At 35.9% G+C, this 14451-nt stretch overlaps 1 protein-coding gene across 1 annotated transcript; it reads left to right on the top strand.

The window, feature by feature from the left end:
• Window positions 1-410: 410 nt before the first annotated feature.
• LOC128983983 (alpha-crystallin A chain-like) lies at window positions 411-10708 on the top strand. Its single transcript, XM_054403268.1, has 3 exons — window positions 411-540; window positions 8883-8987; window positions 10214-10708. Exons 1-3 carry the CDS (start codon window positions 427-429, stop codon window positions 10382-10384), a joined length of 390 nt encoding a protein of 129 aa, XP_054259243.1. The 5' UTR covers window positions 411-426; the 3' UTR covers window positions 10385-10708.
• The last annotated feature ends 3743 nt before the right edge of the window (window positions 10709-14451 follow it).

Raw genomic sequence — 14451 nt, 5'->3', positions numbered from 1 at the left:
TTACATTTGAAAAAAAAACTTTGTAACCAATATGGCGGATCCAAGATGGCGGCCAAAAATGTATACCCAGTCAAAATGAAGTACTTACTACTCAACAATGATCTGACGTGGTCCGGAGATGATATCTTAAGAAATGCAGAAAAAAGTAGGGGGGGAACTCATTTAAAATTCACCCTGTATGTGTTGAATATGAACATCATTATACATGGGGTTCAAATCTGATAACTTTGTATCAGTAATCTTTAATTATTAATTCTGAATGTCATAACATGTTAGTTTTGGCTATGTTAATAATACAATGTTATGAATGAATGGTAATATCTTGTGCAGATGTCTATCATGCGCAACTTTATAAACAGAGTGATGGATGACTTGTCCAGTCCAGTGTTGGAGCCCAGCTTTGGTTTGGGTCTCCCGGTACGTCTGATGCAACAACGGACCAAACAGAACAAGGCAATGGCAAACATTGTCAATGACAAAGAAGCACTGAAAATTAATCTTGATGTGAGACACTTTTCGCCAGATGAGCTTAGTGTGAAAGTGAGTCATAGCTTAGATTTATGTATTTTTGTTCTGTGTAATAGACAATAAAGTTTAGAATTCTCCTAACATAGTTACTGAAGTTCAATTATAAACAATTTTTATTCAATTACAATCCCCAAAATTATGTTTTTAATTTATTGTATTCATATAACACATGCTCAAATATCTATAACATCATCATATAGTTACCGTACTGTAAGAACATTTTTAAACTTTAAGTGTTTTAATTTTCTTTATTAAATTGCACTATTGGTGTTTAGTTACGATAAGGGTTGGCCTATTGGTCAATCTTGATGAGCTAAGATGTTTTTGTTTTGGGATTTTGTATTTGTAACAAAGAGTTATTTTTATAGGATAGAGAAAAAACACTGTATTTTTGACTTTCGGTAAGAAATATAGTATTTAATAGTTTTAAAGACTGAGTGATTACAATATGGTTTAGCAAATAATTTTTTTGCTGGTGTGTATGAACCAAAATTAACTAGGTAGCGTTCGCAGATGCATCCACAAAATTGAGCGGAGTCATCAAGGGTTCATATTATATTGTTTTTTCATTACTCCATAACGAAAGTAACTATTTTCGATTACAGCTGACATCAATGAAAGTATAGTCGTTTCCCAAGCTCTAATTTAGGGCGTGGGAAAATCGATCAGCTGATTTTCCCTCGCTCTAAATTTACTTTCCCTCGTTCTCAATTAGTTCTCCATTTATTCACTGCGCGCGCTAGTGTTTTGTTATGGTTTAATTTAATGATTTGAATCAGCTGAATGTATTGTTCAAAGTTGTTTTATTCTTTTATTTTGACATCTAAACAAAATGTATTGAGAAATATACGTAGGTTTCCTTTTAGAAAATTTTATTTTATTTTAATAAAATAGTTGTAATATTACTGAGGTCTGCTATTCTGTGTTTGTGTATTTTTTGCGTCGTGATGAAAAGTATCGTTCATAACTCGTACCGAAAGTTATTATCCGGCAATTACTCCATTATTCCCGTCCTCGGCTTCGCCTCGTACGTGAAAATAGATTTCACATACTCGGCTTCGCCTCGCACGTGAAATTGATGTTCCCTGTGTGAGGCTTTGCCTCACACAAAAACTTGAGCGTGCGACGGAAAATGCCACTTTCGGTCCTAGTAATGAAATATACTATTGTCATACTGCAGTAAAAACAGTCGTCATTGATGCATGCGTTGCGGGTCTAAGTAGCATTTTTACTCTTTAAGCCGGGTGTTCCTAGGCGCGGAAATGGAGAGCGGAGAGAGGAACGCGGAGAGCGGACTCCACTTGTCTTAGGTAATTTGATGTCACTGTTTTCCTAGAAGCGGAGCGGAACCCCATGTTAATCTCTTTTCCGCTCTCCGCGTTCCTCTCTCCGCTTCCGCGCCTAAGAAAACCCAGCTTTAGGGAATAAAATTAGTTTTTAGCCTCTATGGAGTAAAACTCAGCTGTTGCCAACTCAGTTGTAAATTTCTAATGTAAACGATTGAATACGTATCGAAATATGTAACGATTCATGCTTCATAATCATTTTAACCTACAGTCTACAACAGTCTCTTCCCATAGCATTTTAGCATTGCAGATACATTAATCCATTCCCACACTCACTGCCCACCTTTACTACTTCCTTCACCACCCCCTACGTTGTGGACCTGTTTCCCTCTCTTCCCATAGCATTTTAGGATTGCAGAAACATTATGTAATTGCCAAAGACAGTTCCCACACTCTGCACTGTAAGCCTTACTAATTCCTTCACCATTTCCTACGTCATAGACCTGTTTCCTCCCCTCATAGCATTCAAGTATTAGATACATTTATCTAACTGCCCAAACGGATCCCTCACTCTGCACTGCCAGCCTTTACTACTTCCTTCACCACTTCCTACGTCCAGGGGTGCCCATCCCCCCCAAAGCTCACGTCGCAGAATCCCTCCCAAATTCGTTGCTTAACCCATGCCGGAAGGTTTGGGGGCTAACCCATAGTTATGTTTATAATGCGGGGAGGGAAGGGGTGCCCCCGACACTTCTTTAAATTTATGGGAATTTAAGCGTTTGAATCAAACTTTTAACCAAATTTAAATGGAAAATTTTGCTTTAAAACTCTAGTAGCAAACTATTTGTTAGTTTAGTTTTTAGTTAAATGAGTTGGATTTTTAACATGCACACAATTTAATCAAAATTGGCCATGAAGTTTTTTTTAAATCCGATTTTCCATGAATCAATAGGTTTTAAAAGGGAAAATCACAAAAGTTGCTTGAACTTTTGAACCATAATTTTTACGGCATAGAGGGTTTATACAATTTTTGTCATAGTCAAAGAGTATAACATGTTAATTTTTAATCAAAATCGTTCGGGCCAATTCTGAGAAAATTTTATTCATCCATTATTTTATAGGGTTTTGGAATATCACTATTAAAAATCCAAAATAAAAAAAACACATCTGGAGAGATCATGGGTTGGTACCTAAAATACCAAATTTCATCAAAATCGGACTCGGACCACAGGCGTGGTCTGTAGCTCTGTGCCATACATACACATATACCACATACATACCATACATACACATACAGACAGACAAACACATCACTTCGAAAACCACTTTTTTGGGATCAGGGTTTTTACATAAACAATTCTTTTACCATATTAAATTGTAGGGTAGAAAGTACTTAAAGTTATGTCAAAAAGTTTGAGATATTTTCTAAATTGCCCTTTAATCCACTTCCTGAGTTTGGTCCTTTTTAAATAAGTGTAACATTTTCAGTCTCAAAAATATTACTAGGCCTAAACTTAATAAATGATGTTTTGCTGGTTCGAGATAGTTTTTAAGTTCGATATGAAGTCGAGGACTTAAAACAATTGAGAACTGCAAAACCATTTCAGTCCGTGATACGAACGCTATTATTCACCACACTATACCCTATTACCACTAATTCACCTCAATGATAATGCACTGCACACTGATATAGTCAACACAACTACAACTTTAAGGTCATAATTATATGATGAATCAGCAAAAATAATAATAAATAGTTGCTAGGCAGCGGTGACAGTAAAACAACTCTATCGCAATGCTATGGATACTGATTGTGTATTTAATATGCATTAATGTTTTAAGAAAGTAAGCGGGCAGCTGATTTTGCGGCCCTAGGGATGTAAAAACCTGCTCGATCCCCTAATGACGATGACAGCTGGCATGGCCTGCAAAACGTAACTTTCAGCCACCAATTAATTTACCTATATGTAATAGTATATTACGTTACTAGTCCTGAAAATAAGTGTTAACCGGACGAGTGTGGTCGTTCCCGTGCGAGACGAAGTTTGAGTACGGGATTACCATACGAGTCCGGTACACACATTTTGGACGAGTGACGTACGATAGTTTACGCCATACTACTAAATCTGTACAAATCCTTATATATTTCCATCAACTAAAGGACTAAAAATCACTAGTCATTGAGAGGTTATGTTTTTGTTTATAACCACTCATTGCCACCTAAATACTAAATACACTGATTTTGGTATTATCCAAAACTATCTTCACTGCTTCTAATTTTTATTGTTAATTTATCGTCTTTCCTTGTCTATTTTGTTATTTTTGTTATTGCTATTGTTATTGTTATTCAAGATTGTTATTATATAGTATCTATTTACTTGTTACTTGTTAATTTTTGTTCATTAATTATGTTCTTGCTGTTACTACTCACTGTTGCATGTATTTTGCCATCTTTTAATATTGTATACATTCTTGTAAACTGGTGTAAACCGTTGGGAAATAAATAAATAAATAAATAAATACAGTACCGTACAGTACAATCAGCTGATTGGTGTCCGGTAAAACTCATTGCAGCACAGTAGTACGCAATGAAACCCCATTTGAATAAGCTGGCGGCAAACAGCTGTTTTCTGGACTAAATACTTGCGTGGGAAGTTCGTTAAAATAATGTAGTGTGGCGTAAAACAGTTTAAAACATCATAGTGTGGTAAAATAGTATATTACGTTACTATAAGTCCTGAATCCCGTGCGAGATGAAGTCGAGTAGTGGTTTTTTTATACGAGTCCGGCCAACACATTTTGGACGAGTGACGTACGATAGTTTACGCCATACGACTAAATCCGTTCAAATCCCTATATATTACCACCAACTAAAGGACTAAAAATCACTAGTCATTATGTTTTTGTTATAACCACTCATTGCCACCCAAATACAGTATAATCAGCTGATTGGTGTCCGGCAAAACTCATTACAGTACAGTAGTAGGCCTACTGTATGAAACCCCTTTTGATTAAGCTGGCGACAAACAAGTGTTTTCTGGACTAAATCTTTGCATGTGAAGTTAGTCAAAATAGTGTAGTGTGGCGTAAAAAATAATTGTATATTAAGACTACCATTAACATTTGTTTGAAGCTCTTTCTAGATTCAAGAAAAGACAATAACAAATACAATTTAATTAATCCAGAATCATGCGTTTCAATTCTTGAAGTTAACATAAACACATAGCCTATCAAAAACCTTAATTAAATCGTCACCGTACTGTATGTCAGTTTCTTCCAATGAATAAATGACCCAGGCATAATTATTTGGGAGAGCCAAAATATTATCACAAGCTTTCATGTTGTTGTTCATGTTGTAAAATTAGCAAAATGATTATCATTATCATAATACTGGTTTTTTATGAATCAAGTATATATTATAATAAACAAACCTAAAAAACCATCAATAGGTCCTCAAGGCAATGAGAATATTTGAGAATGAGTTCATAATGAAAGGTAAAAACAAACTCAAATTGCAGATACAATTTAATGAGCCAACCATAATCCTTTGACAGCAGTTGGCATGGAGTTGTTCTCACTGTCAAACATAATACGAGTCAGAAAGTGGAAATCCACATAAAAGTATCTATACAGGGTGTCTCAGACCACCCGGCCGGCTTGTATAGCTCCAATATGAAAGCAAATGGAAACCTAATTGCAACTGGAACCCCCTATTTTGACCCCAAGGAATTCAGCTAAATTATTTTCAACCCCAAAAAAGCACCCCAAAGGGCAGATTTTGGGGGGTGGGGGTGGTTTTTGGGAAATTTTCAAATGTAAAGGGGGGTCGTGTTTTACCTCTTTTTAAAGGTCCTTTAGTCCTGAGTATTTTAGTGGAAAAGGATTTAAATTATCTTCATCCCTATTTACAGGGTGTTCAAAAACGTACAAAAAATATACCTTTGTACTACTTTTCACTGTAAAGAGGTGGAATGTCGTGGAAGGTTCAAATTTTGACAACACTTTAATTAATAAATGAGCTTTCAAAAAACTCTGGTTTTAACCCTTTTGCTATCTTTTTACTTATGTTACGCATTTTCAAACTTTTTTAAGTTTCAAAAGCTGTTATCTCAAAAATTTCAAATGGCAACATGGGTTTCATTACAAACCACATTGTAGCCCTTGAAATTTGCTATAATTTTTGTATTTAATGTTTTTTGGTATCTTTATTGGTTAAAGAGATATAGCGAAATTAGTGTATTTTAATGTTTTATTAAATGGTATTCAAAGTGTTTGCAAGTGTGTGTAAATGTACACGTCTAGGTCTCAATTAAAACTAATTATGTTAAAAAAAATTTTAAAATTACCCAGATTGTTAAACTTGCAGGATTAATAAAGGAAAAAACACAACTGCAAATATTCTTAGTTATTTTACAATTTACAAAATTCTAATAGTGCTTTGAATTAATACTGTCTATAAATGCTACTGGTAAATAAAAAAAAATCATCATGAAATCAATGAGCGTGTGCGTGAAACTGGTCACGTTTGATAAGATAAAACAAATTATAAGGAACTTACTGGATCTCTACGAGAGGTGAATGCACCTGCGGTAGTAAAATAGCAATACAGTACCATAATAGTGGAGAAGAAGTACTACGTGCATAAACAGAGTTGGTGTTTGCATGGAACAAAATGGAAGGCAATTTAAGCATTTGTAGAAGTCCATCGGTATGTAGGCTATTAATGCTGATTCAAACAAATTATTCATTCAAAGCACTAATAGAGCCATGGAATTGTAAAATAACTAAGAATATTTGCAGTTGTGTTCTTACCTTTATCAATCTTCCAAGATCAACAATCTGAGTACTATTTTATTTTTTTAGACAAGAATTGTTTTAATTGAGACCTACAGGTTTACATTTGCAACAGCAAACACTTTGAATACCATTTAATAAAACATTAAAATACACTAATTTCGTTATATCTCTTTAACCAATGAAGATACTAAAAAACATTAAATACAAAAATTATAGCAAATTTTAAGGGCTACAATGTGGTTTGTAATGAAACCGATGTTGCCTTTTGAAATTTTTGAGATAACAGCTTTTGAAACTTAAAAAAGTTTGAAAATGCGTAACATAAGTAAAAAGATAGCAAAAGGGTTAAAACCAGAGTTTATTGAAAGCTCATTTAGCAATTAAAGTGTTATCAAAATTTGAACCCCCCACGAAATTCCACCTCTTTACAGTGAAAAGTAGTTCAAAGGTCTATTTTTTGTACGTTTTTGAACACCCTGTAAATAGGGATGAAGATAATTTAAATCCTTTTCCACTAAAATACTCAGGACTAAAGGACCTTTAAAAAGAGGTATAACACGACCCCCCTTTACATTTGAAAATTTCCCAAAAACCACCCCCACCCCCCAAAATCTGCCCTTTGGGGTGCTTTTTTGGGGTTGAAAATAATTTAGCTGAATTCCTTGGGGTCAAAATAGGGGGTTCCAGTTGCAATTAGGTTTCCATTTGCTTTCATATTGTAGCTATACAAGCCGGCCGGGTGGTCTGAGACACCCTGTATATTTTATAGCAATTATAAAATTATTAATTAATCAAGATAAAATGTCAAACGGGATTTTGATTGCATAATTACCCCAGTAATAAATTAAGGAGGTCGTAAAAATTATCTGATTAATCTTTTATGTGCTTTTAACCAACCACTGGCTTGAATCCCCCCCAAAATCATAAAATCCCCCCCAAATAAATTTCTGATGTCGCATTTTGCGACATCAAACCCCCCTGTGGGCACCCCTGCCTACGTCGTGGGGCCTGTTTCCTTCCCTTCTTATAGCATTTTAGGATTGAAGATACATTAATCTAACTGCCACAGACGGTTCTCACAATATGTTCATACTTTACTACTTCCTACATCGTGGACCTGTTTTCATCACTTCCCATAGCATTTTAGGATTGTAGATACCTTAATCTAATAGTCATAAACAGTTTCCACACTCCGCACATCTTGCCTTGACTACTTCCTTCACCACTCCCTACGTCGCAAACCTGTTTTCCTCCCTTCCCATAGCATTTTAGGATTGCAAATACCTTAATCTAATGGTCATAAACAGATCCCATTACCCGAACAGCTTGCCTTTACTACTTCCTTCACCACTTCCTACGTCACGGACCTGTTTCCTTCCCTTCCATAGCATTTTAGGATTGTCAAAACCTTAATATAATTGTCATAAACAGTTCCCACACTCCGGACAGCTCGCGTTGACTACTTCCTTCACCAATTCCTACGTCGCGGACTCGTTTTCCTCCCTTCCCTTAGCATTATTGGATTGCAAATACCTTAATCTATTGGTCATAAACAGATCCCACACTCCGGACAACTCGCTTTTACTACTTCCTTCACCACTTCCTACGTCACGGACCCGTTATCCTTTCTTCCCATAGAATTTTAAGAATGCAGATACCTACCTAAATCTAATCGTCTCAAACAGTTTCCACACTCCAGACTGCTCACCTTCACTACTTCCTTCACCACTTCCTACGTCACGGACCTCAAGCTAGTGTCGTCATTTGATTATATTTATGATCCATACCACCGTTTATGTTCTAATATCTGTGAAATAATGCTATCAGCTATTTATTTATTTACTGCATTCAAAAGTCAACAGCTGATCATATATGTCTTTGTTTATGTGTCAAATACTGCTTCAATAAGGATTACATTGAAACTTTGAGACCCAGTGGGGCGGATTCCTGAGAGACTTTTTTAACGCCATATAGATGTTGGCACTCACCGATATGGTCTTTATCACCATGCAAAATTTGAAAACGATTGATTCAGCCGTCTAGAAGGAGTTTGCGTATTACGAAATGCATAAAAGTCGACGTATAAGAGCTTCGCTCGCTCCGCTCCATAAAAAAATAGTGTTGTGGTACAGAACACCTGTTTCTTAATTAAAGTGTGATAAAACACAGTGATAAAAATGAATGAAATAAGTCTCAAAATGGTTAAACATCAACATGCATTATATTGATTAGTGTCAGACTTATATTGACAGTGTGGCTATCATCTTCTAGGTGGTGGAAGATTTTGTTGAGGTGGAAGGTAAACATGAGGAGAAAGATGACGAACATGGAGCAGTTTCAAGACATTTTGTACGCAGATACAGGCTAGACAGTAAGGTAATGGAAGTTTAAATGTGTTGTGGGTTTTATCCTATCATACATTCCTAGTATCAGGATATATTGGGTGTCTGATAAGTTCAAGAGTAGTTTAATATGTGGTTTGTTTGTAAATAAAGGTATAAAGGAAACTCCAGTCACAATGTCCAAACACTCATCCGTAAACTGGCAATGAATTGAAATAGGGGTTTGATTCACTTGGGTTGGTTCACGCAGGGGCATTGATTTTCCCTCAAATTGTTGTCAACATCCAAGATGAGACTAAAAGTTGTGGGGTGGGAAACGGTGGGCTACAATATAAGTGGTATTTTAGTTTTAAGAATAATTGAATGCACATTTTCTATTGATAATTGGGTTAATGATGTAAATTTAGGGTCACTTGAAAACAGGAGGAGTTAAGTTTTCTTAGTTCCCAAAACATAGTGTTTAAAACACTAGCGATAGGAAATGTCCGTTCCTATTGCAAAATATAGAACAGTTCATATTGCACAGCTCTTAACCGCAAAATAAAAATTAAGTATCCATCGCAATGTAATCATTAATTTTAAAACATATTTGGTACCAAAGTTGGGTATCTAAAGAATACACCGCTGGTGTCAGTTTTAAGGTCGATTCACACACATCAGTTACGGCACGTCACAGTAAAGTCACTTCAGGCACGTCACAGTTAACAAAAATATTCTTTGATGGATTTTCTATTGCGCTATCTACACTCATCCGTTGCAGTCCCGTCAGTCACTCTGCTGGCATCCGTCAGTCAATTTCAGATTTCTTTCCAACGATACTTTTTGATTGTTCGGACGCCTGACGGAACTGTTTGAGGTTAGAAAATAGTGTTATTGTTATTTAAATGGTTGTGTTTGTATTTTGAGTACTGTTTGTAACAATCAACAAGATGGACAATGATAATTTAATAGAATATAGGTTTAAAATTTAAATTTTTTGACTGTAAATTACTGTAAATATTAGAGACGGAAGACTGACTGAAACCAACTGACGGACAATTGACTGAGAAATTGCGGATGCAACTGTGACTGGACTGTAACTGGACTGCAACTGGACTGTAACGGAACTGTGACTGGACTGCAACTGGACTGTAACGGAACTGTGACTGGACTGATGTGTGTGAATCGACCTTTAAACTAGCCTGATTGGCTGCTATTGGAATTTGTTGAAGACCTTAATTAATGGACACCCTTATAAGCTACAAAACGGATGTATTGTAGGTAGACAAGGCTGCCATCATCTCTAGTTTGTCGTCAGATGGCATCCTACAGATCCACGCCCAAAAGTGTCCCCCTTCGGAGGAGGATGAGAGGGAAGTCCCCATCACTCTCACCAACCTCCCGGCCCTGGAGCCTGATAATGACGGAGAGGTCGGAGAGGGTGACGAGTAGATGACAACACTTGCACACCACACACTGACACACCACAGAGCACTTGGTGATCTTTAGCAAGAATTTGACAACTTTCTTCACCACGTGTTTTCTCTATCCACCTCTGACCACAATGTCTATTACAGCTTTTAATTATATTATCTGGCACCAATCATGTTGAAAGCAATGTTTTATCCTAAAAAAAATTCTGAATCAAATATAAAATAAAGTTTAAGTTTAAAGAAAAGTTAAAGTTTAATTTAAGAAGTTTAATTATGACATTTGCTAAACGAAAACATTCATGTAGACCAATTTTTAAAGAACTTAATATAATGACTGTACCAAGTTCAATAATTTTTAAATCCTTATTAATGGTACAGTCAAATTTTGAAAACTTATGTGCGGAGAATTTTGACCATCCAACACCCTGTTTCAAAAAGAATTTTCAGTTTCCGATTCACCGATTAAAATTAATAGAAAAAACACCAAAGTATATGGGAAAGAATTTTTTTAATAAAGTGCAACCAAAATATAAAGATTTAATAAACAAAACAACTTTTAAGAGCAGCCTTGCCTCATTTCTTGTAAACAAAATATATTACAGTATTGACAAATTTTTTGAATGATGGCAATTTTTTAAATTAATTATTTAAATTTTAAATAACCTAAATATTATGTTTTATAAAATAACCCAAATAATTATTTCTAAGAATCATTGTTTATTTTTAGTATTTTAGGTACTTATTATGATTATATTGACAATGTCACCTGTTTTTGTTGCTTACGCTATGTAATCTGTAAAACGTTTATGTGACAATAAATAAATATATATTTATTTATTTATTTAAATATACTCGCAAAAGATAATTGTATATGTTTCTTACATATTCAAAGATTGGCTGAATACTTTATTCTGTTACAATTTTTTAGCTAACAGCTAACAGCAAGATTGTAATGACATGTTATAGCACATTACACATATGTCTATGTATATAAAGAGTACGTGTGAGTATGTGTATTAAAGAATCTGTAATATACCGTCTACAAACACTAGTGTAGTACTTGCAAAGCGGACACTACTGTTCTCCATATGCCACTCTGCTGTAAGTTATGACTATTTGTCAAATGAATTCATTCAGAAGCCCTCAAAATGTGGCTTTGCATGACTGTGGTTGTACAATGTTATAGCCCAGCCAAGCAACTAACTACACAGTGGTCCAGGCTCCTCACCACCCTACTCCACTGGTGTGGCTGAAATTACCTTAACTGATATCAAACTTGACACAAATTCTAATCTTATTCTGTAACTGTTAATCAAAGCAATATTAACACACAGGGTTGGCCAAAAGTATTGAAACCCCATATTAACTTTTTAATGGGTTCCACAAGGAAAACAAAACTCTGCACACCTCTATATGGCATAAAAGTGCACTTTTTCTTATCATCCCAATTTCGTCCTAAAACAAAAATGGGTTATTTTGGTTGCAACTCAAAAATTTTAAATAGAAAGTTTCATCAAGTGACACCTCATTTTAAAGCTTAAAAGAATATCAGCGAAAACAAGAGGTCTCTTATCTGAACCCCTTAAATAGAATTGCGGCATTTTTATTCTTCATCAGCCTAATAGACCCTGTGAGGTACCAAATTTTAAGGGGGGTAAAACGTATTTCTAGTCAACAAACACCATAACTTACCCGATTTTTATCCACAACATCCTACTCCTAGGCCTATGCAAGGGCGGTCCCAGGGGGGGGGGGGGTCAGGGGGGTCATGACCTCCCCCAAAATATTTTTTATATACATAAACTATTATACCAGGGAAACATTAATAATTTTTATTGCAAATCGTTTTACCAAATTGAAATTCGTTGTAGTCTTTACACTTGTAGCGAACGAAAGGACTAATTACAAAGTCTAACCTAAAACTTGGGATCGTTCAAGTCTGATTATGTTTTTGTACGTTATGAAAATTAGGGAAGATCGGCAGACAACGGACGCTTTCAGCCATATATGGTAACGGCAGTGTCCGATGCTGACGTTCGGCCGCATTCTTCTTCTTATTTAATTTTTCGGCATTTAATGTTATAATTCATTTTAACCCAGATGATTGAAAACTTGAATTGGGTATTGGATAAAGAAAAGAAGTTGTATCAATCAATAGTCAAAGTTTGAAAGGTAGTTGAATATTAATTTATCTGAGTTCAGCGTTAGGAATTTTTAATTACAGTAATGTAATTCAATGATTACCGTAGCAAATTTCAAAACTTGAGAGCACCTGATATCATATTTAAGAATAACACAACCCAATTGGCATGTTGCTAGCCACAAAACAACAACAAAATGGTAGTGTCTCAGACTTAGATGCGGAAGGGACGGATTTTATTCGGAGTGTTTTATATCGTTGTTTAATTCCTGGCACAACCACAAAAACGTTGCACAAAAACTTTATTCTCACGTTGACCCCTTGTAAAATTTCACTGGCACTGGCGTAGAAAAAATTAGAACACTGTGAACCAATTCTTCAGGCGGTAGCAGTGACGGGACGCCGACGCAACGTTAGTTGGGTAGTGTACTTTGTGTATGTTAACTGTTGCTTACTGGGCAGGTATAATGCAGTCGTGTTTGGTGCAAGTTCTTAAACACTTCTTAGATAAAATAAGTTATCTTTTTCGAAATCTTGGTCTGATTTTGGACATTTTCTGTTTAGCATGCACATCGGCACCAGTTGAAAGGGTGTTTTCGTAAATAAATACCTAATGCTTGAATGTGTTGTAATGTTGCTGTATTCCTTTGATATTAAAACCACAAGTCTCAATAATGCAAAAACATGACATTATACAAGTTTATTTTTAGACATTTCTTTGACCTTTAAATAAACTGGGAAGCTTGAACACATTAAACTAGGTCCTCAAAATAGCTTAAAAACCACTCATTTTAGCACGTTATTTCCAAATTTTTTCCGGGTGGGAACCCCCTTTTTCCCGGACCCCCCTCCTTTGCTGGGGGGTATTCCATACCCCCCAGGCCCCCCGGTGACCCCCCTCAAAATATATGTATAGGACCGCCCTTGGGCCTATGTGTTGGCCATAGCTTGGGCTATGGGCCAAAGAACGTAGGCCTACTTTTAATCACAGTGAAGTACACAAACACACCCACAACTGCATATTTATTAATAATAGCACTCCGTTTCACCAAACAAGGTTAAACCGACCGATTTTACAAGTATTTATCACCGACAACGACGACATAACCTCAAGCTGGTGTTTGTTGACCAACGACAGACGACGACGAGACCGGTTCAACAGGTGAATTTCCGATCAGCTGTTGGCTAGTTCTTAAACTCACCACCAGAGCGATTGAGCCTCGACCGAGGAAATCATGATTTGAGCCGGACAAGTTTATTCGCTGTTTGACCGCCGAGTAGCTCGCTAGAAGCCTCTCACACAAATACGACTACGACGACGACGCTACGATTTTACTACGGAGGTTAGCTACCATACTAGTTAGGCTCTTTTCACGTTTTACAGTATTTTCATCTCACGCATTGTTAATCTATTATTCATATTCGCTTTATTAAAGTTCCGATTCGAATTGGCTAAATTTAATAACTTAACTTGAGTCTTGACCCGCCAGTTCCTGCCTGCCAGTGACTAGCGGTGGCTATAGTTTATTTAATTTTAGTTAATTAGTTTCAAAATTACGATTTCTCCGTTTGCTTGACAAATAATTATCACGTCTAAATTATAACTCGTATTCACCGTTTTAATACCCCGAGACTTGTCGTCTAAGTTCTAAACCCCGTCTTTGGCGGGTGAAAGAATCAAGTCTTGGGAGCAGGCTGAGTTGAACAATCATCAGCCACGAATATTAGTATTAAATTTATTTTAAACCTATCACGATAAATTCTCCGTCCGCAATTATATTAATTAGGCCCCGACGACTCTGTAGGAATTGTTTTGCCTTTTATTCGATATTAGATAAATTACCAACGTCTTCAACTAATTAGTTTAAAGTTTAATACGAGTATTACATCACATCGGCCAAGATAGAATACTCGTCGGTCCTACAGAGTCAGTATAAAAGTTAGGC

Source organism: Macrosteles quadrilineatus, unplaced genomic scaffold, assembly GCF_028750875.1.
Source record: "Macrosteles quadrilineatus isolate MER2022 unplaced genomic scaffold, UCM_ALF_1.0 Scaffold_1__1_contigs__length_201487025, whole genome shotgun sequence".
In the NCBI taxonomy this organism is placed as follows: Eukaryota; Metazoa; Arthropoda; class Insecta; order Hemiptera; family Cicadellidae; genus Macrosteles; species Macrosteles quadrilineatus.
This window is presented reverse-complemented; position numbering and strand designations above follow the sequence as displayed.